Source organism: Mustela putorius, unplaced genomic scaffold (genome assembly GCF_011764305.1).
Source record: "Mustela putorius furo isolate JIRA1106 unplaced genomic scaffold, ASM1176430v1.1 tig00537248_pilon_pilon_pilon, whole genome shotgun sequence".
NCBI classification, from domain to species: domain Eukaryota; kingdom Metazoa; phylum Chordata; class Mammalia; order Carnivora; family Mustelidae; genus Mustela; species Mustela putorius.
Window position 1 is genome coordinate 13,055,743 of NW_025422387.1, and position 27,883 is coordinate 13,083,625.

At 46.8% G+C, this 27,883-nt stretch overlaps 1 protein-coding gene across 2 annotated transcripts in view; it reads left to right on the top strand.

Moving 5' to 3' along the window:
• Positions 1-27,883, top strand: part of CCDC60 (coiled-coil domain containing 60) — a 158,168-nt gene that overhangs the window by 65,399 nt on the left and 64,886 nt on the right. For both annotated transcript variants that reach the window (XM_045073648.1, XM_045073647.1), the window contains exon 2: positions 3,617-3,696. In XM_045073648.1, the coding sequence (XP_044929583.1) occupies positions 3,617-3,696 (80 nt within the window). The remainder of the gene's footprint in view (positions 1-3,616; positions 3,697-27,883) is intronic.

The following is a 27,883-nucleotide window of genomic DNA, read 5'->3' on the forward strand; positions in this document are numbered from 1 at the left end:
GTGTTTGGTTTTATCTTTGTAAGTATTTTTAATTCACAATATGCTTTAAGAAAGTTACTTTGGTCCTGCAAGGAATAGTTAATGAGGTGCTCAGAAAAAGAGAAGGATCAGGAAAAGGTAACCTTGACTTCAAATGTTTGATTTCAACATGACCAATCTCATTGTTTTCACTGCAAAATGCACCAAGATGGATGTCACTTGATATTGGTCACCCAAGAGAGGAAGGAAAGGGAAGGGAACAGAGGACAAGTTAAAATAATTCTTGATCTATTGACTGCCTTGGCACACCCAAGGAAGGACATATTTCAGATAGAAATCTTATGGTTGTAGGTAACAGAAAATCCAATTCAAGCTGGCTTAAATAATAAGAGAGAAGTTCATGAAAAGTCTAGAGATGCTTGATTAGTTCAACAAGGCACCACGGGACAAGTTTTTCTTTGACTCTCTTCTCTGCCTTCCCCCACATCTTCAGCTGGAGGCTGGCAACCCTCATGGGCACAAAATGGCTGCCAGCAACTCCCAGGGATATCTGCTTCTCCAATTATAGTCAATGAGGAAAGAAGACTTCTCTGCCTGTGGTTCCTCAAAAGATCTAGGAATCATGCTTTCTAGAAACCCCTGGCAAATGCTTGCTTGCATCTCATTTGCCCAAACAACATCATAAAGACCATTCCTAAACCAGTCACTGTGATGGGAGATGGGCTGCACTGTTTGACTGCAGTCACTCCGAACAACCCAGCCGTTGGTCCCATGACTATCCACCATGGTACAAGTGCCCCCAGGGGAGAGGAGCAAATGGTCTAAGGAGGGAACTAGTATCAAGGCGGAGGCTGAAGAGATCTTGGGGTGTGAGGAAAGCAAATGTCCATCATGTAGAAGTTCTAGAAAGTACTCCTGGAGATCCTTACCTGCTTCCTTGGGGGTCTGTCGCCGCCCCCACTTCACCCATCCCTCAAGGTCCAAACTGACAGGTGTGTCGTTAATTTTCAGCCAAGGGGTTGAAACACCCGGGAGTATTAAGATATATCACCTGTAATTCATGGTTAAGAATACCCACGGAGATAAAGTTGATACATGATCCCACTGTTTCGTATCTAGTTGAGCTTATTTGAGGCTATCCTGGATGCTTTTTTGGTACCTTAGAGTGGAAGAGAAGAGAGGCATGACTAGTATTTTGGGGGATTGCCAGAGACTCTCCATCCCCCCCCCTTTTTTTTTAAGATTTTATTTATTTATATATTTGGAGAGAGAGAACATGCACAAGTGAACGGGCAGAGGAGCAGAGAGAAAGAGAGGGAGAGAGAGAATCTCAAGCAGATTCTGTACTGAGTGCAGAGCCTGACAGGGGCTCGATCTCACACCCTAGATCATGATCTGAACCAAAATCAGGAGTCAGATCCTTAACCTACTGAGTCACCCAGGTGCCCCGAGACTCTCCATTCTTCATCTATCCGCCTGGCACAGGACGTGTGCTGGGTGACCCAGGAGAAAAGCAGCTGGGGATCAGGCAGGCCAGAAACAGTCCCTTCGCCCCAGCTCCAGATGCCCACTCTCCACCGCGCCACACTGCCACACACGCCAGCCGCCTCCCACGCAGCTGCGCGCCTCCCCTTCCACGTTCCATGTAAAATCCCCAGAGCAGCAGACATCACCGCCCAGTTTCATTTCCAGAGAAAGCGGGTGATGAGAGCTGCTGGGTGATGAGAGCCTCCCCAGAGGCGTCAGGTGCCACACTGTGATTTCCGTCGGGTGAGCACACCGCCGGTCCTCACTCTGCTGTTGGGAAAACACTCTCCACACAGCCCTACCAGTCGGCCTTTGCCAAACTTCACTTGGTCACTGAAAGGTTTTTTGTAATCTTTTCTCTTTGTTTATCACATAGCCAAGCAATGCTCGTTGCAGAGCACTAGGAATTTCACATAAGCTTAGGAAAAGTAAAATAAGATTCGCCATAATCCCCCTCAGAGAGACTCCCTTCATTGGTGTGTGTGTGGGGGTAATGGCTTTCCGCATCTTTGGAGATGTGCACATGCACACAGATCATTTAAAAAAAAAAAAAAGCAGAATTTTGTGATACATTGCAACATGACTTCCCGCTTGAAGAACGCAGACATCTCCGTATGACAGTAAATACATTCCCATCACTGTATTGTCACCCCACTTAATTGCTGCATACTATTCCACTGTTTACATGCACCATAATTATTTAGCCTGTCTTCTGTTGGGAAGACATATGGGTGGCTTCCAAGAGTTTGCTCTCACAAGCAGCCTCCCGGTGAACAATTCTGTTGATGGATCTCCGTGTCCACGCAGGGATATTCCCATAGGATGCCCGGCAGCAGAAGGATCGTTAGATCCGGAGGCAAGCACGCCATCGCAGCATTTAGTATGCACGGACGAATCGCCCTTCACAAAAGTCACTGCAATGCATTCTCCCACCAGCTTCCTCTGAAAGAGCCCATTTCCCCATAATTTCTTGAGATTTCCTTTGATTAAAAAAAAATTAGTACTGCTGGAATTCATTTCAAGACAGGGTAATCCAGATAATGGTCTTATTATTGTTTCGCAGAGCCGGGGCTGAGAAAAGTGGCTTTTATATTAGAATACAGTTAATTTAACTCTCTTCTTTACATTGACCTGGTATCAACCTCTGAGTAATGAATTTAAGTCTTGTGAGGTCTCCCTCATGGCGAGGCAAGGCAAGGCAAATGAATAGTGGAGAGGGAGGGAAAAACCACGAACCACCACCTGGATAATTTACTCCTTAAGCCCTGCTTGGGGATGGCGAGGGGAAAAAAGTGCCTGGGCATATCTACATTGACAAGATTCCGCTTTCCAAATCGGCTGCCTATGCCACCAACAACGATTATTTTTTTTACATGATTGTTAAACGTTTTTATTTTTTTACTATGTTCATTTAGCCAGCATACAGTGAGTACATCGTAAGTTTCTGATGTAATGTTCAACGATTCATTAGTTGCATATAACACCCAGTGCTCATCACAGCATATAAGGAGTAGAGCAGAGGACCACAGGGGAAAGGAGGGAAAATTGGGTGGGCAGAAATCAGAGCGGGGAGACAAACCATGAAAGACTCTGGACTCCGGGAAACAAACTGAGAGTTACAGAAGGGAGGGGGCTGGGGGGATGTGGTAACCGGGTGATGGGTATCAAGGAGCGCATGTGTTGTGACCAACAACGACTACTAACATTTAGTTCTTCGCTTTATTTTGAGTATGATGCTAATGAGAGCCTCCATGTATCAGATGCTTGCTATGAGTCAGGAATGTGGCAATGAATTTACTTGTCACAACAACGTAAAAATTACTCCTCCATTCTGTGGAAGAAACTGAGGCCCAGAGAGGTCGAGTAATTTGTCTGAGATCACACAGCCAGCCACAAGACAGAACCAGGGCCAGAGCTCGGGTCTGTCTCCAAAGCCCTTGCTAGTTCCACTGTGTACGTGGTCCCTCTTGGTGTAGAGAAGGTCACTGTGCCACCCAGCACCCCTTCAACCTGGTCAGAGATCTCAGATGAACGCACGGGCTTCCCGAAGCCCGGCTCTGTTTGTAAGGGTTATACTAACACTTTTATCTTTCACTTGCCTTCCCATCAGGTGCCAGACAAGCCAATGAGGAGCATCAAGTATATGGACAAGGAAATAATAAACCTCAAAAAAGACCTTGCACGAAGCCGGTGAGTGAGGCCATCAGGGAATAACAGATGGATAAGCAGGTGGGGGGGTCCTTCCAAGTTTTTGCCGAGCCCCAAGCCTAAATGTTCAGAAGAAGACTTGCAGGAGAGTAGCCCTTGTCTGGAATTTTTGGGGAGTGCCTACACTGGGCTGATGGCTGCACCCCTGCTCATGTCAGTCCCTGCCTAGAATTTCCTTCTGCTTTCCTTCCTGGACCTGAATCCAACTCGGGAGAGCTCCCAGTGCTCCAGAAAAATCTCTCCTTTCTACTTTAGGCCACAGCATGGTAGCCCAGAGTCAGACAACCTTCCCGAGTGTCTGTGTTCTCGCCTGTAAAATTAATAGAATATGTGATCGCCAGAAGGTCCGGATGAAATAATGTATATAAAGCGCCCCCTTGCGTAGCCTTAAACACAGAGCTGTCCCTTTCCATCGCCTGCCCTCCGCCACGGCACTGCCCAGCCCCTTCCTGTACTGACAGTGTGGACCAGCCGAGGTCCAGGACCATATCTTCATCATCTCTGGGTGGTGAGCTGAGCTCTTTCTCTCTCTCGCCCCTTAACTCTGTTCTGGGACCTAGAATGTTCCAAGGTGGGGACATACATGGGACTGTTGGCAAAGCACTTGGAGACAGAGTAAGGGACAGAGACTCTCACAAGGATGTGTGAAGAGGGGGTCATACAGGCATAGTGGACGGCCCGTCTCTCTTACTTGTCTCCCATTCTGAGCCAGACCACAGACAGTCAGGGTGACACATTTCCTTGTTTCATCTCCCTCCTCTGAAAACGTCGGTCTCCACTGCCCGCCTGCGTCTCCACACTTTCCCCAGCGTGCAGCACAGCCGACGGGACTGGATGGCTGAGCCCGGCAGGAGGCTGGCAGTGTGGGCATGGACGGTGGGCAGGAGGAACGGCACGAAGGGACAAAGGCAGGTATCACCACTCTCTGCACAGCAGAAAAGTAATGCGAGTTGTGCATGGGATTTCAAATTTTTGAGCAGCCACACTGTTTTTAAAAAAGCAAAAAGAAACAGGCGATAGTCCTTCTAATACCGTATTCTATTTGCCCCAAGATAGCCAAAGCGTTCTCATTTCTCATGCTGTCGATATAAAAAATATTAATGAACTACTATATTCCATTTTTCATACAAGAAGAAAAGTGACAAAATGATGCAAAGAGAGAAGTGATGAATTTATGTGTAGGGCCATGTCCGTTTGAACCCCACAAATTCCAAGCACTCCGTGGTTGTTTCAGAATGAATTGTGTTGCCCCCCCACCCCAATTCATATGTTGCAGCCCTAACCCCCAATGACTGTATTTGGAGACAAGATCACTAAAGAGGTAATTAGGTTAAGTGGGGTCACAGAGATGGGCTCCTCATTCGTCAGGACTGGTGTCCTTATTAGAAGAGGAAGGAATATCAGGAAAGTAGTGTCCACAACCCAAGGAAGAAGCCCTCAGGAGAAACCAATCCTACCGACACCTTGATCTTGAGTTTCCAGGCTCCAAAACAGAAAAAATAAATGTCTGTTTTTAACGTCCCTCAGTCCGTGACATTCTATGATGACAGCCCAAGCAGACTCACTGAACAGTCAATATTGAGATAATCCTGCAGAGAATGTCACCAGCTCAAGAGCTGATGGACCCCAGTCTCAGACCTCACAGGGAGTTGAGCTCAAGGACAGCATATGAATGAACTTGGGCCTCAGAATTGAGGGCTGAGATCCACAAGGACTCGTCTGTTAGTGGTGGACATATTGGCTCTACGGTGTTTGAACCCAGGCTAGAGGGCTTTTGAGACTGATGCCTTGGGAAACTTGGGGCCCCAAGGGAATGGTGAGAGGTAACGTCAGGAAGTCAAGAGTCTCCTGAATGGGGAGAGCATCTGTGACAGGCAGCAAAGAAAGAGAATCACATACAGAGGATAAGCGCCTCAGCAGGGATCTGGACTCTGACCCACGGTCACGACTGGAGGATATTCAGGCTCCAGAAGGAATCAGGCAATGCAGCACAGAATTTGGATCAGAAGCAAGGTTCGAAATACAGAACCACCGTACGTCATGGGTGTCAATGAATCACATCAGACCCTGGCCATACAACCATTATGACCGGGTTGGTTCTTACCAGCTAATTATGATCAGCCTTAATGTAGATGATTCTAACCCAAACCACCAGCTGCAAGTGCCTACCAGTATCTCTAGAGTCTGAGAAATGACAGTTTCTACAATCATCTGTATCCTGTAGACAGACAGTTGATCACTAAAGGTACCACCAGATGGCTTGATCTATGTAAGTTCCAGCTACTGAGACTTGATCCAGACCAAGAAGGACCACAAGCCGTGTCGAGCCAGCTTGTAACCCAAACAGGGCGCTAAGTGTTCAGGAAATTTGCAAACCCGTTATTAAACACAGCTATGGTTAAAAATTATATAAACTTACAATTAAATACATCATATTAAAACAAAGGTCACGAAGACCCCCAAACCCATCACTTCCTGATGGTTCTGTACATTTCACTGCTACGTGTACTCCTGACGTTATTTCTGGCTACGGCACCGGTGGGCGCGCCGCATAACAAGAAATCCTGTAAATGACTTCCCAGCTCCGTGTTTACGGACATCACATTGGAGGCTCAGAATCAGCCCCCGGGGAAATACTGATGGCACAGAAATCCACAAACGCCACAAATCAGGGTTTATTTGTCCCCCCTCACCCAGAGAGAGCATCCTTAAGCATTCTCCCGCACATCCCTGGGGACATGTCCCCCGAAAATGACCCGGGTTGAATTTTCTATTAATCCAGCAGCATATAGGGGTTTCGTCAAAAGGTGATGAAGACAGTGGCTTTCCTGCCACACTTGAACTGGCAAGCTGAGCCTGTCACTCCAGCCAGACACATTTACCACGGCTCTGAGACTCGCTAGGATTGAACATCCTCATTGGACAGGCTTAGCCTGTCCACCTGCAGGACATGAAAGAGAATGGGGAAGAGGCCAGGCAGAAAAGCCACGAGCAAGAAAACGAGAAACGACAATAAAACATTCCATCTGGCCACACTCCCGGATCCCACTGACATTTAAGGCAACAGCATGCCCCCTTCAGTGGGAAACACCCTGCTTTGCTGGGGAAATCATCTCTCCGAGAGACACAAACCCAGCATGCCCATCTCCCAGGACTAAATGAGGCGAATTATTAGCAAAGGAGATGTTGTCTTTTCCACTTACTGTGTTTCAGACCAGCTTCGCCTCCTATTAGACGTCAGCTCACCATGAACCAAACACCTTGACTACCTCTTAGATTTTATTTAATACTTCAGCCCTCTTATAATTCAGCTGCACCATCCCCAGTTTCATGGCCAGTTTAACATGACGCTAAAAAGAATAAAAGTTTAACTGCTTTCCTGCTCACCCGCTCCGCCAGACGTCTGTGGCACGAGGCAACACGCTAAGCGCTTACGTGCTGCATCCTAGTGGAAGTCGACAACCTGGAGCACCGGCCTGCACATGCCCCGTTCTTGGGTGACTCGTGCAGCCAATGGCATATCTTCTTCCAAAGCTGCTGGCGCTTTTTATTGTGAGAGTTTTAAGTAAAATAAACAACTCTGCAACTAACACGTTGACCTGAAGCCATGAGTTGCCCATGGCGAAGTTTAGTTGGGTATACAGGCAATAGCAAGTAAATGGTGATAAATCACCCCCCTCCCCATGAGCCCCAGCAGACCCCAGCAGGGCACAGATTACAAAAGTGTTTTTGAGGCTTGAGATGCTGTTTTCTAGCTGCACTTGGCAGACGGCTGAAGCAAGGCAGTTAGAAATAACAAAGGTGGGGGTGCCTGGGTGGCTCAGTAGGTTAAAGCCTCTGCCTTCAGCTCAGGTCATGATCCCGGGGTCCTGGGATCAAGCCCCACATCGGGCTTTCTGCTCAGCGGGGAGCCTGCTTCCCCCTCTCTCTCTGCCTGCCTCTCTGCCTGCTTGTGATCTCTGTCTGTCAAATTAATAAATAAAATCTTAAAAAAAAAAAAAGAACAAAGGTGGAATTTTGGCAAAGGAATAAACTTTTTTTTTTTTTTGTATGAGGTCAGGCACTTCTTGGTTCCTCCTTAGTTTTCTGAGCTCATTTTCTTCAACAAATATTGAATATCAGGTACTTCCAGATGTAACCAGACATCACCGCATACACTGGAGTCATGGCAGTGAACGCAATGGTCAAAATTCCTGTCCTCGGTGAATAAGGGGCAATGATGTGCCTTAAAATGGGGCAAAGACAGCAAACAAGTTATCAAGTGCTTAAACAGGATTTGGGGGGGGGGTGTTGGCTATATATTATGAGAATATAAAACAAGGTGTTGGGGCGCCTAGGTTGTTCAGTGGGTTAAGCCTCTGCCTTCGGCTCAGGTCATGATCTCAGGGTCCTGGGATGGAGTCCCGCATTGGGTTCTCTGCTCAGCGGGGAGCCTGCTTCCTCCTCTCTCTCTGCCTGCCTCTCTGTCTACTTGTGATCTCTATCAAATAAATATACAAAATCTTAAAACAACAACAACAACAAGATGTTGGGCATAGCATGGCGATGGAGAGAAAGCTTCTACTTGAGCGAGAGTGAGCAGAGGAGGCCGTTCTGTAAAGGGGGTCTTGGGCTGACATCTGTACGATGAGAGAGAGAGAAAGAACCATTCCCATAAAGATACAGGAGGAAGAGAGGTAGAAGACCACGGGTGGATTCCAGATGACAGTAAGGGGATGTGTGCCAAGGCTGGAACAAGCTGGAAGTGTTGGAGAAGCAGAGAAAAATCCAGAGGGGCTGGAGCTGAGTGAGAGAGGGTGAGAGAAGCAGTGAATGACCTTGGAGAGATGGGCCTCGGGCTTCATACATAGGCCATGGTGAGCATTTGAGTCTTGGCCTAAATGTAATGAGAACCCACTGAACGGCCCTGAACAAGAGAAGATTATGATCTGATTATTTATTTATTTATTTATTATTTATTTTTAAAAGATTTTATATATTTATTTGACAGACAGAGATCACAAGTAGGCAGAGAGGCAGGCAGAGAGAGAGAGGAGGAAGCAGGGTCCCTGCTGAGCAGAGAACCCGACGTGGGGCTCAATCCCAGGACCCTGAGATCCTGACCTGAGCTGAAGGCAGAGGCTTCAACCCACTGAGCCACCCAGGCGCCCCTATGATCTGATGTTTCAGAAAACATTCCATCCACTACGTAGGGCCCAGCTGAAGGGTTGTAAGAGTTGACAATGGCCTGGCAGACAAATAGCAGTGAACTGGAGGGAAGTGGATGGATTCAGGATTTATTTGGAGCCACGGGACTGGATAATGGATCAGATGTGAGCGACAAAGGAAGAGCTGGGTCAAGGTGTTCCAATGACTTGTTTACATCTCTGCCTCCCTCACTAGGACGTAAGATCTATCATAGTCTACACTATACACGTCTGCTGTCATGGTCCCCAAGTAAAGGTTTGTTGATGGGATGAATTAATTCTTTATGAGCTGACAGTGTTCAATAAGGGACATTCATTTTGAGATATGGTTTGCGTCTGAGTTGGTAGGTACAGTAAGTCACCCAACTTTTTTTTTTTTCTGAAACAAGAAGAGATGAGACTAATAATTTAATTGAAAGTTAGATCCAGGATGATAGCTCTGTGGCTGACATACCCCCACTTCTCTCTCCTGTGTCCAACCAAGGCAGACATCGCTAGTGGATCACAGCATTCTTCATTTGAGCCCAGATTTGGTTTTGAAAATCCTTGCAACCCAGCACCCCAGACAAGCAGCCCTACTGATTAGCGTTGCTACCCAGAACGTAATTTATTTGTCATCTCTAAACTAAAAGATTCAAAAGGAGGCTTTGGTGTCTATAATGACACCTTGTTGATTCGATTTGAGGGTTGGCACAGAAGAGACCAACAGGAGGAACAGACCTCACTCAAATCCCTTTATGGATGAGGCTGATTTTTTTTTTAAAAGATTTTATTTATTTATTTGAGAGAGAGACAGTGAGAGAGAACATGAGAGGGGAGAAAGTCAGAGGGAGAAGCAGACTCTCCAAGGAGCAGGGAGCCCGATGTGGGACTTGATCCCAGGACTCTGGGATCATGACCTGAGCTGAAGGCAGTCGCTTAACCAACTGAGCCACCCAGGTGCCCTGAGGCTGATTTTTAATCAGGGAACCTAAATAGTATGAAGAATTATTGTTGACCTCAGACGTCCACTGACGGACGGCTCTCAGTAACTTCGGCATCTCACCATTCAACACCCAGGACTTCCACGTCCAGAACCTGGAACTCAGAACTTCTTCGTTTAGAAGTTCTGATTCTTCCCCTGACCCCTCCCCCTGACTTGAGACTTACCTCAAAGCCCCAGAATTATTCAAGATCATGGATTTATATGCAGGTCAATGTCTTGGATGTAGGCAAAGTTAAGGCTTCTGAACTGCACCTCATGAATCATTCAAAGAAGACCTTAGTCCTCCCCCCCATGTCCCCTCACCCCCACACCCTGCAGCCAGCGCGTGGATATTAGTGAGTCCCCGACCTGTTCCATAAAGGCAAGCACTTGGCCCCACGTCCTTAGGCCAGAACTGATAAAAGAAAAAAAAAAAAAAAGCCGCATACCCAACGGGTAGGTCACTGCTGTGGGCTGGAGGAACCTGGCTCAAGTTAATTGCATTTTTATCATCTTGAATGTGACCCAGAGGCCCTGCCCATTTTTTTCTCTGTTACTGATGTCTTCGTGTCTCTTTGACACGTCTAGTTAACCATAGTTCCAGGGCAAATTTTCTTTGCTTTTCTTGTGCTGCTCTCCACTGAGGGTAAATATCTTTTTAATTCTTTGTCTTGGGGCTAGGGCTACCTCAGAGGATCCCACATAAAAAAGAATTTGACTACAAGACCATGTTTTCAAATTTAAGTATCCAAATATCTTGAACCCTTGGTTACATAAAGGTTTGCACAAAACCTTGTTTTCTGAAATTATTTCCCTGATGGCTGGCAAGGTGCTCAGTCTTCTAGCTAGGCTTGGAGGGCTTACAATCAGTAAGATCAATTACAATAATACAATCAGAAAATCCATCAGCTTTGGAGTCAGTGGTGGGTTCAAATCCCAGCTCTACCAGTTATTAGCTAAGTGGCCATGAATACATCAATTCATTTTTCTAGACCTCGGTTGCTTTACCTGTGGTATGGGGTACAGGGCTAACAAGACCTACTTCACGTTTGCGAGAGCAGATATGGGTGAGGAATGTCAGAATAAACCAGTAAAGGGTAGTCTTGGTTTTTCAGCTGGTTTTGTGAAATCATCGTAATACAGACCAAAAAAAAAAAAAAAAAAAAAAAAAGACATCCCAGTCTTGTCTTCCTTGTCCACGGAGTGACCCTGCTCTGGTCATTTTACCTCCCCCAACCTCAGTTTCTCATCTGTAGGATGAATCCATGCCTCCTTCCAAATATTTCTTTGATGAGGACAAAAGGAGATGACACGTATCAGATCTCCTGTTGTACTTCACTCCCTCCCTTTGCCCTTCTAATGCTCTAAGAACAGAGATGAGACCAGGGAATTCAAAGGCACCACATATAAGCCACGTCGTGATGAACAAACTGCCCAATTTCTCGGAGCCCCAGAGTGGGCATTGCATAAATACTTCCCCCCTCTCGTAGGGCTCCTGTGAGGATTAAATGAGTTCATACATGGGAAGCACTTAGAGCAGTGCCTGTCACTTACCCATGGTAAGTGCTTGATAAACGGTAGCGGTATATGTTACATCACCCATGTACCCTGAATAACTGTAACTGCCCAATTTCTCAGAGCCCCAGAGTGGGCATTGCATATGTTATAATACGATCATGATCTCATGGATTCCTCCCAGTCCCCAGTCAGGGGGCTCCAGGCCGAGCTCAGCATGACATGAGGAACATCACACCCAAGCCCAGGTTCTGAACCTTGGAGGGTCGGGTTTTAGGGAGAGCTGGAGCAAATATGATTGGGGGTGAGGGGAGTCAAGATGGACAGTTCATAAGTGGAGACTGCAAATTAGCGGTTAGTACTGGATTTCCATATTAATTTTAAATCTCTTCCTATGGGGATTGTTGAACAAGCCATTACTCTAATGGATGTAACCACAGGCTACATAATAAAACACTCATCCACCACTTAGAGCAGACGCTGCATGCATTAAGCCCTGTAACTTTTTTGGAAATTTTTATTGAAATATGACATAATACAGGAAAGCACACAAATCATTAAGCCTCCAGCTCAACAGACTTTCACAAAGCGAACACGCCCAGGTTACCCACACCCACCTTAAGGAAAGGAACATTACCAAGGGCCCCCAGAAAGCCTCCTCGTGTCCCCTCCAGTCACTAACTACCCTACCCTGCCTCCCACAGTCACCATCCTGACTTCTAAGACGGAGATCAGCTGATCCTGTTTTGAACTTTACATGAAGGAAATTGTATATACTTGGCACTCTCACAGCATCTGGTTGCTTCCACTCAACATGATTCTGAGTTTTATCCCCACTGTCTCACAAAGAAATATGGATAGAGTCTGCGCACGCTCTCTCTCTCAATTTCTATCTAGTTTCCATCCTGTGAAGATAGCACGGTGTATCCATTTCAGTGCTGATGGACACTTGGGTGGTTTCCACTTTGAGACTATTATGAACAGAGCTGCGATGAACATTCTTATACATGTGTTTCACTGAACAGGTGTATTTCTGGTGAGAATATACCTAAAAGTGGAATTGTGGGCTCACAGAGCTGGCATATGGTCAGCTTTAGAAGACACGTCCTAAATCCCAAGCCCTGTATTTTAAAGAACTTTAAAAAAATACACAAATAAGTCAATCCTGAAACACTAGAAAACACAAGTCAGTAGACATAAATAAATAATAGAATCATGCACACACATGATTACATCACTGAAGAACGATTATTCATATTCTGGCCTATCCACTTCCAATATTTCTCTATATGGACATGTAATTTTTATAAGGGAAAAGAACCATTCCGCATATACCATTTGGTAACCTGATTTTTTATTTAGCAACAGATTATGAACAACTTCTAAGTCAACACATACACATGTCCAACTTCATTTTTTAAGCTTTTTAGTATAAAAATGTTTAAATAGCCATAAAGGCAGACAGAATAATATAATTAACCTCTAAGATCAATAGCCATCAACTCATAGCCAATTTTTTTCATTTACATATCATCTTCCCTCATTATTCTGAAGTATTTGTTATTTTATCTGTAAATATTTAAATGACTATCTCAAGAAGGACTCTTTTTTTTTTTTAAAGATTTTATTTATTTATTTGACAGAGAGAGAGATCACAAGTAGGCAGAGAGGCAGGCAAAGAGAGAGGGGGAGGCAGGCTTCCTGCTGAGCAGAGAGCCCAATGTGGGGCTTGATCCCAGGACCCTGGGATCATGACCTGAGCCAAAGGCAGAGGCTTTAAACCCACTGAGCCACCCAGGCACCCTGAGAAGGACTCTTCTTTAAAACCACAACCACAATAACATCACTGCATCAAAAAAACAGCAATCATTCTTCAATATCAAATATCCACTCAAGCGTACCAACCATCTTAATGGCTGTATAATATTCCATTGTAAGAATATAGCATAATTTATCCAACCCATTTCCTGCTGCTGGACTTCGATGTTTTCCATTTGTTCCCATTATATAAACAATGCTGAGATGGATATATTCAGAGTTAGATCATTGTTACTTTAGTTCCTTAGGATAAACTCTTTTTTTTTTTTTTTTTTTTTTTTTTTGACAGGCAGAGATCACAAGTAGGCAGGGAGGCAGGCAGATAGAGAGAGAGCTAGAAGCAGGATCCCTGCTGAGCAGAGAGCCCAATGCAGGGCTTGATCCCAGGACCCCGGGATCATGACCAGAGCCGAAAGCAGAGGCTTTTTTTTTTTTTTTTTATTTTAAAGAGAGATCACAAGTAGGCAGAGAGGCAGGCAGAGAGAGGGGCGGGGGAAGCAGGCTCCCCGCTAAGCAGAGAGCCCGATGTGGGGCTCAATCCCAGGACCCTGAGACCATGACCTGAGCTGAAGGCAGAGGCTTTAACCCACTGAGCCACCCAGGCGCCCCCTTTAGGATAAACTCTTAAAGCATGCCAGCAGCTTTGAGGTTCTGGACCCTTCACAGAAGTCATTACACTTAGAATGTGTTTCAGTTGCTAAAAAGTAGCTAACTCGGGAATGTTTGATACATAATGAGCTCCTCTTAAGAAATGAGAGAAACGCAAGAACTACAGGGTGAGAGGGTGAAAATATGAGACATGGCTCTGCCCGTTTTCCCTTTAGCATCGTCTCCAGCAGCCAATAACAGCAGTTTATGGAAAGCACAATGAAAACGTAAAGTATTCGTGAAATATGACCCCCCCTAAATTTACTGGCCACATCCAGCTGAGCCGCAGGCAGAGCCAGCCTGCATCAGTGAGGTCATTTCCCAGCCCCGGGATTCTTCACATAAAATACTTGTCCTACTTAGCACTTCCTGTAATCCCAGCCCCCACCTCCCGGAAGTGACGGTTCACATTAGATGAACCAGACTGTTTGTGCCCAGATAAGTCTATTCCCGGGGGCTATATTCCATTCACCCTTTGCGATGCAAGTGAAAACTTCCAATTTTCCGGAAACAGACTATAGCCTCCGACCACGTCTCTGCCTGGGTCTTTTCTCTTAGTGTTTATTGACATGCTGCAGTCAAGATTTCACTTAAAAGTGAAAGAAGACAAAATTGCATTAAAAAGCCAGAAACAGGTTTGCCAAGCTCATCGCAGAACACCTGAACAGTGCTTGGGCGCAGCACTTGGGATGCTCTACCCAAAACCACGAGAGAGCCCACTGTGAGAAAAGTGACACTCTGTCATTCGTCCAACCCACAACCCACAGGAGCACAACACAATAACAATAATAAAAAATAGCAGGCAGCTTAAACCCTGTTATTCCAAAATTAATGCTTGTAAATATATTTCCACAGGTATTAATTTACTCATGACTCTATTCCAGAAGTGGATAAGAACAAGAAACATCTTTAAAACTGGTTTCCCGGGCACCCACCCTTCACCTGATCTAATGTACCGACAGATAGTTTAGGGCATCATGACTTTTGGAGCCTGCGGAAATCCTGGCTTGGCCCCCGATAAGGTGTTTATATATGGGCAAGTGACCTAATCTTGGAGTCTCATTGACCTCATCTGTAAAATGAGGAGAATAATGAAATCTCCTTCCGAGGGCAGTTATGAAAATAAAATGAGTCAAAATGCACATGTCTGGCACTTGGATTGCTTAAGTGTTAAATACACAATACAACCAGAAAAGCCACTACTCCTGATGGCCAGTGTGTATCCCTCATCCAGACTGCGTGACCACTGTTTAGGTCAGACTTTCTGATCACCTGTGAGGGGACCCGGAAATGTCTCATTCCTGTCCGATTGGAAACCCAGGTGCTGGAGAGCATGCAACTTGTAAGAAATTAAGGATGCTATAGTTTACTCTTAACCTTGAGAGAAAAAGAGCTACCTGGATCCCTTTTGGACACTGTTTTTAAAAGATTTTATTTATTTATTTGAGAGAGAGAGACAGTGAGAGAGAGCATCAGCGAGGAGAAGGTCAGAGGGAGAAGCAGACTCCCTATGGAGCTGGGAGCCCGATGCAGGACTCGATCCCGGGACTCCGGGATCATGACCTGAGCCGAAGGCAGTTGTCCAACCAACTGAGCCACCCAGGCGTCCCTTGGACACTGTTTTTAAGATAACATTGGTCAGCACATAGAAAGCACTTAGAATAGAGTCGCCACAGTAAGCGTTGGCTCTTATTGTTATTAGCGTTTTTCCTATTACTATTACTTTGATTGGAAGTGGAGTAAGCTGCTTGAATGAGTGGAAAGAGAAAAGGATGGATAACAACCGAACCAGCCTACGTCCCTCCTCCACACCCACAAATCCCATCCTCAAGAGCAAAATAAGTTACAATATCATCAGACCCTGTTTTGTAATACAAAAGAGGCTACAGATTTAAGTCCCACTTCTTTTATTTTTCCAGTTAGCCATCACAGGAGGTGTCTCAGGAAGTCAAGTGTCTGCTCTGGGAGCTTCACTTTCCCTCTTTGGGTTGTCTAACAAACAGAGATTTACTGGTTACCTCTGGATACCCAGAGGAGAAGCAAGCTAGGCTCACTGCATCCTCTGCTGCCATTGCTCTTTGCTACCACAAGGTGTCGTTGTAGAGAATGGGTCCTCCAATACCTCACAGACCATACTGGCCATTCTTTGCTGACATCTCTCTGATCCCATCACCATAGCTCTCAAAACCCACCGGGTTTCATTAGACTCCTTGTCCCAATCAGTTTACCTACTCATGGCAGGTTACCTTTAGGGACTCTAAGATGCTCTATTCCTGTTCAATATGAAGGAACCTGCCCAAGTGTCTGACTAAAGCCATTTTCAGGCCCTTTTTTGGGAAAAAAAAAAATTTACAGAGAGAATACAATTTTTTCCCTATGGAGGAGCCCAGATACGTCATATAAATCATCTTCATATATGGCCAAAGAGGTGAAGTGAAATGTTTCTCCAAAATCAAACCCCACCACAGCCACACCTTGTCATACACCACAAGATAAGGGGGGCTCCTTAGAAAATTACCCGGACTTCATCCTCTCAAAATTTCCCACAAAAAACAAGAACAAAGTCACCAAGAAGGCTCACAGCAGCACTTTCCTGCCCTGAGCTGAAAAAATCCAGGACAGCCACATCAAACAGCCTGAGAAGTGTCTAATGATGTTCCAGCAAGTTCTCGCAGGGTGTGTCTAAGGCAGACAAAAAGTTTGAGGGTCAGGGATTTCTGAATGTCTTGGTGCTGCTCTGTCAGTCCCATGGGGGCCGTTTAATGGCCTGGCCCTTCAGCACCTCTAACTGCATGTTTAGCTTTAGGAATCATTCTGGGTCAGTTAGCTCCCAACAAGAGTTTCCTGGCAGCATATGGCTGCAAAATTGAAGAAATCAATCAGAACATTATTTTGCAAGATAATTCTCTCCCCCTCATCTTTTTTTTTTGTTTGTTTGCTTTTGAGAGAGAAGGAGAGAGAGCACAAGCAGGGGAGGGGCAGAGGGAGAGACTCTTAAGCAGGCTGCACACTTAGCATGGAGGGCTGGATGCAGGGCTCGATCTCATGACCCTGAGATCATGACCTGAGTCAAAATCAAGAGTTGGGTGCTTAATTGACTGAGTCAGCCAGGAACCCCTTGCAAGATAATTCTTTAAATAAGAAGAGCTTTTGCAAGAGTCTATTCAATAAAGTAAGATCCAAACAACCACGTACAGCAGGACTCTGAATCCCCATCCCTGCCCTGAGACAGCCCAAAGTGCACGGTAACTGCAAAGCAACCCTTAGATCCTGTGGACTTTACCTGAAGGTCTACTTCAGGGAAGCTCAGGGACTCGCAGGGAGGCAGTATATGTTCAGAGCAGGTTCTGCCCCCTTGAACAATTCCAGGGGCACCATTCACAATGTGTGCTCTGGGGGGAATGGTGCCCCCAAAATACCATTTGTAGAATACAATGTTGATAATGCCCCTGGGGTTGTACAATTGAGCAGCTCTTTATTGGTAGTCATAGTTAAAAATAAGAGTTTAAAGAGCTCTCAGGGCTTGGGGGAGGAAGTATGTGTATGGATTGAAAGAGAGAGAGAGAGAGAATGAACCACAGAGCAGATTATTGGTAAAAGTGTCTCTGGTGGTTCACAGACTAGATACAGCCTTAAAAAGGAGTCTGTTCGGGCTCATGTACCTTTACCTGCAATACGCTTGGAGGTCTTTGAGTTTGTACTTACTGGGAGTGTTTGGCCTAGAAAAGTGAATAGGAAAAGGCCAGGTAAAACAGAGAGAGGGAGCAGGGGGAGGTAGAGAAAATATTATGCACATGGTCACAGTCAGGACAGGACCTGGAAGGCTGGGTGACTACAGATATCCCTTACCAAGTTCCTGCTCTGTGTCAGGCACCAGACTATGACTTGAGGTCAGGTTGTCTCAAAGGTGAGGGGAAGATGAGAGATGACAGCTTAACTCTGGGGACCAAACAGTGACGGGAACAGCAGCACCCCTGCCGCACCACGCCTCAGACCCACGCCCTTGTCCTGCTTAGTGGAACAGCCGCTGTGAATTCCTGAGGAGTGTTCCCTGTCTCCAGCAAGTCAACCCCACCATCCATCAGGCAGGAGAACGTGGGTCCAGAGATGGCAGGCAGGTGGTCTTGTGCTTTATTCCATTGTCTGGGGTTTGTTTCGAATTATACGCCAGGAGGGCTCTGGAGATGGCTGGTGTGTTCTAGAAAAAGCCTCTCTCTGCCTGCTAATGCATTTTTTATGTGCAGGCTGGCAGGTCCATGAAGAACCATCACCCCGTCCCATTTAGTCATTAAGCACAATGCATTACCTGTTGTGTATTGTGGGGTCGGGTAGGGTCTGCATTCCTTGGGGGAAAAAAAAAAGTCAACCAGTTTATCTCCGAACTGAAAGCAGACCGAACTCCCTCCAGAGGCTGTGCCCAGCTTCTGCCTTCTCGGCGCCTGTGTGCCAACAGGGCAGCAGGACAGCACAGCAGTCTAGACAGTCTAGACAGACCAGACCGAGACTGCCACCTTCTTGTAGGGCGACTTTAGGCCAGTGGCTTCCATTTCTGTGAGACTCAGTTTCCCCATCTTCAAAATGATAGTGCCGGCCTCGTAGGGCTACTGAAGGATGCGGTGCGCTAACACGGGTTAGGCTCAAGGACCCAGTATGACCCTTAGAAAGTGCTCTGGACCTCATGGCTGGCATTCCGATGATTTGCCAAGCCTTAGTCCTCCCCAAGGTTCTGGCCCTCAAGGATATTTAACTTCTTCTGCCCTCCCCCTCCAAAAGCCGTAATTTGCTTCTAAATGCGAGGAGCCCAACAGACAAGAAGGAAGGTGGGGAGGTGAGAGGAGCAGGACGAGGCACATTAGACTCCGGCACATGCACACTTACCCACATTCCCGAACTCCTAATGGCAGTTGCCTAGAAACGGAGCTGCGGTGGGCTTCTGCTCCCTTCCAGAAATCACCCTAATTGGGATGCATGTAGAACTGTTTGTTGACACTTGGCAGGTTTTTCTTCTTCTTCTTCCAGAAGAGACGCAGTCCTCTCTTTCAAATGCTCACCCACACTCATTAAAGAGTAGCCCTTGGTCAGGCACCTTTTAACCACACAGAAGCCGGTGGCGGGGGGCTGGGGGACAGCGTTGGTCCATGTCCTCTGACAAAACGGCCAGTTCAGGTCCCCCTCACCACATCTGCCTGTCAGGATAGGCACAGGGTCGGAGGCGACTTCCAGGGGCAGGACGGTGTGTGTGAGGGTACGTGTGCGTGAGCGGCGAGGTCACAGGAAACTTGCCAAGTCCAGAAAACTCAATCAAGGGACGACATGTGCATACTGTGTCACCTGATATTAGATGCTGGAGGTGCCTGCCTTTTGGGGATTTAAATACCACTTGTAGTCATTTGACACAGGTAGGTCGGAGACCACATTACAAGCTAAAGAAATAACTTTCCTGAGAGGCACACGGGGAGCCTGTTTCATTTGTTCACTTCTTAGAACACAGCTATATTCTAGCTCCCAGTTGGAAAAAGTATATATATTTCAAAGGCATCCATTTATCTTTTTCCTGTTTGGATGATTCAGCTTCTGCACAGATGGTTCCAAACGCATGCTCCGTCCAAGGTGAACGTGCACGGACCCCGTCAGACTATGGCTGTGGTGGGGGGTTCGGTGCCAGAAAGCCGCCGTGTATTTAATTAGGTTCTGAAATGCAAGAATTTCAAGTGATTTAGTTATTCATGCAATCGATATTTTATGAGGATTTCCTTTGTGCTGGTTCTGGGGTGGGGGGAGAGGAGATTTAGAAATTGGCCCTGCCCTCAGGGAGCTCAGTCTGGTTGGTAGGGCGGGAAGAGGAAGCGCGTGGACAGACAGGTCAGTCAGCAGCTCAGGGAGCCTAACACAGCCTGGGAAAAGCAGAGGTGACTTCTGGGGTGGGATGGGGTCACCTGAGCAAGTTCTGAAGGATAAAGTAAAATTAGCCATATGAAGAAGAAGGAAAGAGCATTCCAGGCAGGGGAGCGTATGAGCAAAGGCACTGAGGTGGAGAAGAGCATGGTCTTGCAGCTTGGTAAGACTAGAGAGGCACTTGACAAGGAAGAAGCCAAGGAACCCGGATGAATCCAGATCATGCAGAGCCACAGGGGACTACCCTGGGAAGTCTGGAGATGATACGCAATATTGGGAAGGGCAGAGGTGGGGAAGAGGTCCAAGGCAGGGAGGCCAGTGAAGAGGGAGGGGCAGATTTCCAGAGGAGACAAGATGGCAGCCGGATTTCAGAGAACGGCGACTGGGAGGGAAGACTTTGGTACTCAGTGCCACAGAGGGGTAGAGCCCTGAGACAGAGCAGTGAGGACAGAAGGGGGTCACTGAGGTTTTGGCCCTGAGCCAAAACCAAGAGTCGGTGGCTCAACTGACTGAGCCACCCAGGAGCCCCAGAGCCTCACTGGAGGGCTTAGAACAGCAGAGCAGTGCACTTTTCACAAGGTGCCCATCCTCACATCAACGAAGTTGGGTCTGTGCTCCAGGGAGGACCAAAATGGCAGAGGAGCAGAGCTAAGAAGCAAAAACATTTTGGTCCTGCTGAGATTTTCAAACATCCAGCTAAACAGATCCTGCGTTGTGGCTCTTCGAGTGATGCCTGAGGTGACAGAGGGTTTAGACACGCTGCATTGGACAACTGGGAATCCAGAGACCCCATCATGGTCTTGGCTCTGCCTCAGACTTCCTCTCTGGGCCTGTTTCCTCATTTGCGAATCAAGGGTTTGGAGCTTCCCCAGCGGTCTTCTCACCTCCAGAATGCTCAGTCTAGCTTCTGACTCGGGGTAGAAGAATGATTCCCAAGGTCAAGCTGCAGACACCGGGAGTTAGGGTAGTTGGGGGGGTGGCGGAGGAGTTCTGGCACCAGACACCAACTAGAATGCAAATTCTCTGAAGACAAAGGCCAAATAGCTTGATTCTGGCATCCTTCCTCAGCCCCACATGGCACCTTGTATACCGTCCATGTCCAAGAAGGATATCAGGAAGGAAACATAGAAATGGCATCGGTAAGCAGTGAAGGGATTTAGATTAGGTAAATACTCACTGACAGTCAGTTTGGGAGCCATGAAAAATGTTGCCTGAAAATGCCGGTCTCTAATTCTAGAGACAGAGAAGGAGAGAACTGACCTCCACCACTAAACAAATAATCCACAGGGCCCTTCTTCTTTTTTTAAACTCACTGATTCAGCTCGCCTTGTTTTATATTGGCCATCAAAAATAGTATTATATTCTTATCACGTGCCAAAGAATGGGAAGGGGGTGTGGAGGAGAGGTGGTGAGTGTGATACGGCGAAAGCCTTCGAGGAATTTCATTTCTGGAAGTGCGCTTAGCCCACACTCCGGAGACATTTTTGCACAGAGCTGCAGCTTCTTTGCAGCTCAGTTTCACTCCTCACCTCCTAGTCCATGCCTGTGTGTGTGTGTGTACATGTGGGCATATGCCCTACCCTGATGAGAGAGCCTGCTTTTCCAACCGCAGCCCTGGCAATTAGCAATCCTGAGATTAGGCGGGAAGGGCCAATCCTTCCTCTTCACAAAGCTCTTCGGAATCTCCAGTTTCCAAACGCCACCTGTGCTTGCACGATCTCTTCTTTAAATGCCTTCATGTCTATTTCTTCATTTCTCAGCTTTCATAACAAGTCAGATAAGACAATATTATCTCAAGGAACAGGGGAGGAGGACGGGCGCAGGCCTCCACTCTGCCCCCGATGGGTAACCTTACCGCGAGGTCCCTGACCCCTCTCTGTCCTTCAAATTCCTTATGATGATGAAATACATGAAATACGCCTCCCGCAGCTTCTGCTCCCAGCTGAGCACAGAGCCTGAGGCAAGGCTTGATCTCAGGACCCATGAGATCATGACCTGAGTCAAAACCAAGAGTCGGTGGCTCAACTGACTGAGCCATCCAGGAGCTCCAGAGCCTAGCTTTTTATTTATTTTAATTTATTTAGTTTTTCAAAAGATTTTATTTATTTATTTGACAGACAGAGATCACAAGTAGGCAGAGAGGCAGGAGAGAGAGAAAGGGAAGCAGGCTCCCTGCTGAGCAGAGAGCCTGGTGCCCATATTGATCCCAGGACCCCGGGATCATGACCTGAGCCGAAGGCAGAGGCTTTAACTCACTCAGCCACCCAGGCGCCCAAGCCTAGCTTTTAAACTGATGTTAATGTACATCCCACTTTCGCCTAAACCCATAGGTCTGATGTGAATTCATTGTTATCAGCAGTCACCCTCTGAAACACCCACATGTCTATGATATGGGTCCCTTAGATGATGCTTTCCATCTTTTTCCTCCTCCTCTTTGTCTTTCTCCTCTTCCCCTTCCACTTCCTTCATTTTTTTCCCTATTACTGAAGATCTGAGATAGAGATTAAATAAAAAACCCAGAAAAGAAAACCACTTAAAATAATTAGAAGGTTTCTGCATGTAATTTCTTATTCAGCAGAGCAGAGGTTAATTCCCGGGCCCTTTAGCTTAATAAATTTCATTACTTACATGATAACCAAGTGTTTTTGCCACCACCACTATGGGCAGGCGATTCATGGACTTTTTTTAATGAATTACTGCATAATGCAATTTACCAAATCCCAAAATAATTGCGGTCTAATTACACTGTTCTTGCCACCACCCTCAAAGCACAGAACCTCCTAAGCTTGCCACTTGAACCAAGTGCCACTTCCTAGAAGCCTGGCAGGGCTTAGAGCCAAACCACCCCCCCCCCAGGCTGTGTGCACAGCAAGAGAGTTGTAACAGCAACCATTCATGGCTTTGACCATGACAATGGTGATGAAAACCATGATTGCTACCATTTACTGAATAGCTCCCAGGTTCCCGGCACGATGCTAACTGCTTCTCATGCACGGTCCTAGGCTGGGTATTCATTTATCCCAGTTATGCAGATGAGGAAAAGTGAGTCTGGGGGAGGAGACAATGACCCACCCACAGTCACAGACACTGAGACACAAGGAAACCATAACTAGTTTAAACTAGAACAGACCATTTCCCGAAACCAGTGCATGTTCCTCCTGCAACACTTTGGATCAAACCACCTGGGTTTAAATTCCAGCACCACCACTTACTGACCTTCGGTTAGACTATTTGACCCCTCTGAGCCTTAGTTTGCTCCTTGGCAAAATGGGGATAACTACCTAGTCCCTGGGGGTGTTGCGAGGATTCAAGGAGATGATGCGTGTTGGGGTCCCTTGTTCAGCACCTCGCTCGGATGCTTGCTGGGTACAGTCTTCCTCCTCCCCGAACCTAGCTGCTTCTCTTCCACAGCACCCACCGCCCTGCCTCCCAGTCCTCACTCTAACAGGTTCAGATCCTCCTACATCTGGTTCCTCACTGCCCTGACGCCCTCAAGGGCGACTCTCCAAGACCTACTTCTTTTGGCAGAGTTTCAGCCAAGGATGATGGTATTTTAAAGGCGGGAACCTTGGGGCGCCTGGTTGGTTCAGTCGGTTAAGCATCTGCCTTTGCTCAGGTCTGATCTCAGCGTCCTGGGACTGAGCCCCGCTTTAGGCTCCCTGCTCAGAGGGAGTCGGCTTCCCCTCCCCATTCATGTTCTCTTTCTCTCTCAAGTAAATGAAAATAAATCTTAAAAAAATAAATAAATAAAAATAAAAGTGAGAATCATGACAATTGAGTCAAGTGACAGAGACAGAGAGACACTCAGCTGGGACCACATTCTGCAGCATAGTGAACAGAGCTGGGAACTACCAGGACTAGAGGTAAAGGCTTACCTCCCTCACATAAAAGAGGTTCGCCTTCAGGAGGAAGTACAAATATGGAGGCCTCATGATCATGTAGGACCCAGCTTCCATCTGTCTTTCAGTCCACTATTCTTACTAATCGCCTCCAACTGCAGAGTTTCCTCACACTCACATAATAGCTGCTGGGGCTGCAGCCATCACCCCTAAGTCTTAGGCAGCAGGAAGGAAGAAGGCAAAGGTCGAAGGGCATATCCCCTCCCCCCACGCCTTGTTAACTCCCTTCAAGGCGGTTTCCCAGAAGCCCCTCCCAATACAGTGTTGCCTGTTGTTCTCTCGTTGATTTTTTTTTTTTAAATCTAGGCATTTAAATGCCCAAGATAATGTGGTTTGTTACCAAGGAAGCTGGGGAAATGGGTATTTGGCAGGTAACCAGCACGTTGTGCCGTTAGAACAACGGAAAGGAGGCCGAGGAGGAAATCCAGCAAGTATAGATCGCCTTTGCTCTGTGAGGCACAGTCTTCAAGGAGCCCATGGTCTAGTAGGAAAAGCAGACCAAAAGACAGGCCATCACCATGGAGGGTGATGAGCACAGCGGGGAGCACGTAAGCAGGAGGAGGGGTGGGTGGGGGAAGCCTGGAGGAGGGACTTGAACCAGCCCTGAGCTGGGTGGGGAGAGTGTGAGACTGAAGGGTCCACAGCTGACAATTTTTCCCAAACCTTGAAGGACAAGTAGCGATCAGCCAAGTGAAGAAGCAGAAGGTAGTGCCGGAAGAAGCAAAATCGGGGGCCATTTAAAGGGGTAGCGAGTTGCAAAGAAATGGCTGGATAAGAGGTTGTAGATTGCTGGGCAGGAAAACTCTTCCCTTCTTCCCTTCTAGGTTCTTTGGCAGGCCTAATAATTACACTGACAGGAGACAGATCAATAGGAGCAAAAGGAAAAATGTAATTTTGCATATACAGGTGTCTGCAGAAATACGATACTCAGAAGTCCCCAAAGCAGGCACCTTTTATACCTTCCGGACAAAGAAACAACCTATCAGTGAAGAACTGACCAGAGCAAGGGGTTTGGGCTTGGGGTCGCCAATTAGTGGAGAAGCACCAAGGGCGGTTCACACAGCCTTCTGGGCCTTGAATTTTCCCTCCCTGGTGATAAGTGGTGTAGGAAAGATGTTAGGGTTTGAAGACAATGGTCAAGAAAGAATTCTTGAGACATCTTTGGTGCAAAAAGGAGGTTTTATAAAAGCACAGGGACAGGCCCCGGGGGCGGGAAGAGTTGCGCCGGGGTCATGAGTGGCCCATTTAAGGGTGGAAGGGGGTTCGGGGTAGCGTAAGTCTTCTCGAAGGAATTTGGAAGCAACGTTTCCAGGACCTTGAGGGGCAAAGTATTGTTGTCTAATAAAACCTGAGTCATGAGACCCTTCAGACGTTTATCGGTGGGTCATATACTTAAGGGTTGACTGCCAACATGTGTCTTGGGGGAGTAGCGATAAAGGAAGTTTCCAAAGGATTTTTTTATATGTTAAAGTAGACTCACAGGTTCTTAGGGGTTGGGCTAAGGCTGCCTTTTGGCTTTAGCAAAGTATCAATGTTGAGGCAGTCGAGTTCCTGGGGGAATGTCACTCTGCCTGTTTGGAGGATTTGTCCGTGGGCTGCAGGTCGTAAGGAAAGTCAGTAAGTTTTCTTCTGTCTTTGTTTCCCACATCACTAAGGATGCCTCTCTTCCTCCTGGTACACGGAGGGTGCCTTACACCGGGAAGATTTATTTCCTGCTCTCAGGGGGACAAAAGAGGGTCAGAGTGTCCTCCTCGCACTGGCTGTATCTTAATACAAAATCATCTTAATTCTAATCATCTTAATTCAAAACCATCAATATGCCACAGAGGCATATTTGGGGACGGCATATTCTATTTCCCTTCAAAATAAAGCCCACATCTCAGCAGGCCTTACTGTCATGGAAGATTCGGGACTTTGTCCTGAGGACAGTGGAGAGCCGTGGAAGGGTTGGGCGTGCTCTGATGGGAATGATGAGCTCTGCATTTTTATTTTATTTTATTTTAAGATTGTATTTATTTGTCAGAGAGAGAGCACAGGCAGGCAGAGGCAGAGGGAAATGCAGGCTCCCTGCTGGACAAGGAACCCGATGCGGGACTCGATCCCAAGAGCCTGAGATCATGACCTGAGTCGAAGGCAGTGGCTTAACCGACTGAGCCACCCAGGCGAGGTCTGCATTTCAGAAAGCGCCCTGTGGCATCCAAGTAGACACAGGCTGAGAAAGGGAAAAGGACCAGGAAGCCACTTAGAATAACAGAGGCAAGGAAGGATGGTTTCTGACTCAGATGGCGGCGACAGGAAGGAAGGCAGTCAGGGGCTGTTGAAGAGGTTGAGCTGGCATCGCTTCCTGAGAAGCTGGTGGACATGACCCCTTCAAGGGGTCAGAAGTCATCTCCCCGTTTGACAGGTGAAACACGCTGCTTTTTGCCACCCTAGAGGGACTCCTGAACAACACACTCACCCGCGGACAAAGAAACACTCTACGTCTTACCTCCCTCCACCTCAAACGGTGTCCGCTAGGGGCAGGTGCTCGGTGCCACGCCTCAGAAATGCCACCTGACTTTTGCAAAGGAATCAGAGAGAATAAAACCAAAGGAGGTACTTGGCGATGTCTCCACAGACGATCGGGTCCCAGCCGTGTTTTCCTTCCACCTGCTTTAGAGACCAAAAGGAACCCACAAACGGGACCCACAAACGAGACCCACAAACGGGACCTCTTTGCGGGCTGAGTCATTCAGGCAGGACTAAGATCCGAATGGAAGCTTTTGATCTGAGGGGTAAAATCCTGACTGGGCAAATCTCCCATTGTTGGGCATTACAATTAGCAAATGACCCAGGGATGGTAAAGAGATGTTCGGGTGTGATTTAATAAGAATGTGGTTGCCATAAGTACCCAGAATATGTTTGCCGTCAATTTGCTGTATACACAATATGCTACCAGTGCAATCTTTTGTGTATGCAGTTGACCTTTATCTCTGGCAATCTTGTCCTATAAAGAAGAGTGAAATCCTCCATTGCAAATCATTAGCACTCAGGAAATGGCTTTAATTTGCATGCTGACAAAGATATTAACTTGGGTGGTGGTGGAGGGGGGGCACACTACAACACGTCCTTTTGTCTGAAAGGCAGTTCAAAATCTGTGTTGTGACTACAGTTGACTGAAGTTCAATTGCTGTAATAAATGTATTCCAAATTTCATCTCAATTGCATTTGCATTTTAATGAATGATTCTCACCTTCTTGTCAATTTGGCAGCCAGGCTAGATTTATTAAGTTATTTTATAAACAGGGCATTCTAATGCGGGAATTTAAATGCAAAATATTTGCTGGGTGCGTGTGAACTGGGGCTGCGTTATTAATTTTTTGCCTGTATGGGTTGCCTGAAAATTCAAGAATTTAAGGATGGCATTTCAGATGCCTTCTCTCCATCAGGTTGGCTCTCTCCCTCTCGGAAATCAATATGTCTGGGTGGGCTGACAAAGCAAGGCAAGAGCCAGCCAGATGAAAAGGGCTCTCCAAGTCTCCAGGCTCCACGAACTGAAAAGAAACTTGATGTCTTTGCTATCCTTTGAAAACAGTAAAATTTGCTTAAGTGAAAATTTCCCGTGTAGGCGATTCCCGTCTTTGAGAGCAGGACATCCCCGAAATCGGATTGCCGGTCTTGTTTGTTCATTTTAATGTCATTCTGCCTTTCCCCATTGAACCACTCCTGGTTTTACAGCCTCATATTTCTTGCAGACAGAGACAGAAAATATGAGTGAAAACCAGCTGGAGGAAGAGCCGTAATGCCATTAAAAGTTAGGTTTTGGTTCTTTGGATTTAGTTTTGTTTTGTTTTGTTTTTTAAAGTACATCTGGGCTCTTGGTTTTTAACAAAGTGATTTGCGGAGGTTAATCCCCCCCCCCCCCAGGAGAGAGGGTGACCATGAGTTCCCTTTGCTACTCCCCCAGCACCGTACCGCAGAACTCCACAGCTTCTAGAAAGGCCCCTGTGAAGGGAGCTGGGCTGCTTTCGATGCTGTTCAGCCCTAGTTTCCTCTACGGCCCTCAGGATGGAGCGGATTCTGTTAAAAAGGAGACTTACTGCAAGCCAAGCGCCCTCAAAGGTTGACAGTGTCTACTATCCATGTGCTTCAGGAATTTTCTGCGATGAAGTGATCGCTAGCACGTGTTAAAGTTTTACTCCAAACCTGGAGCAAGGGAAGCAAGCTTCTAATAGATCAACGATTTGTAACAGAAATAGAGTTCT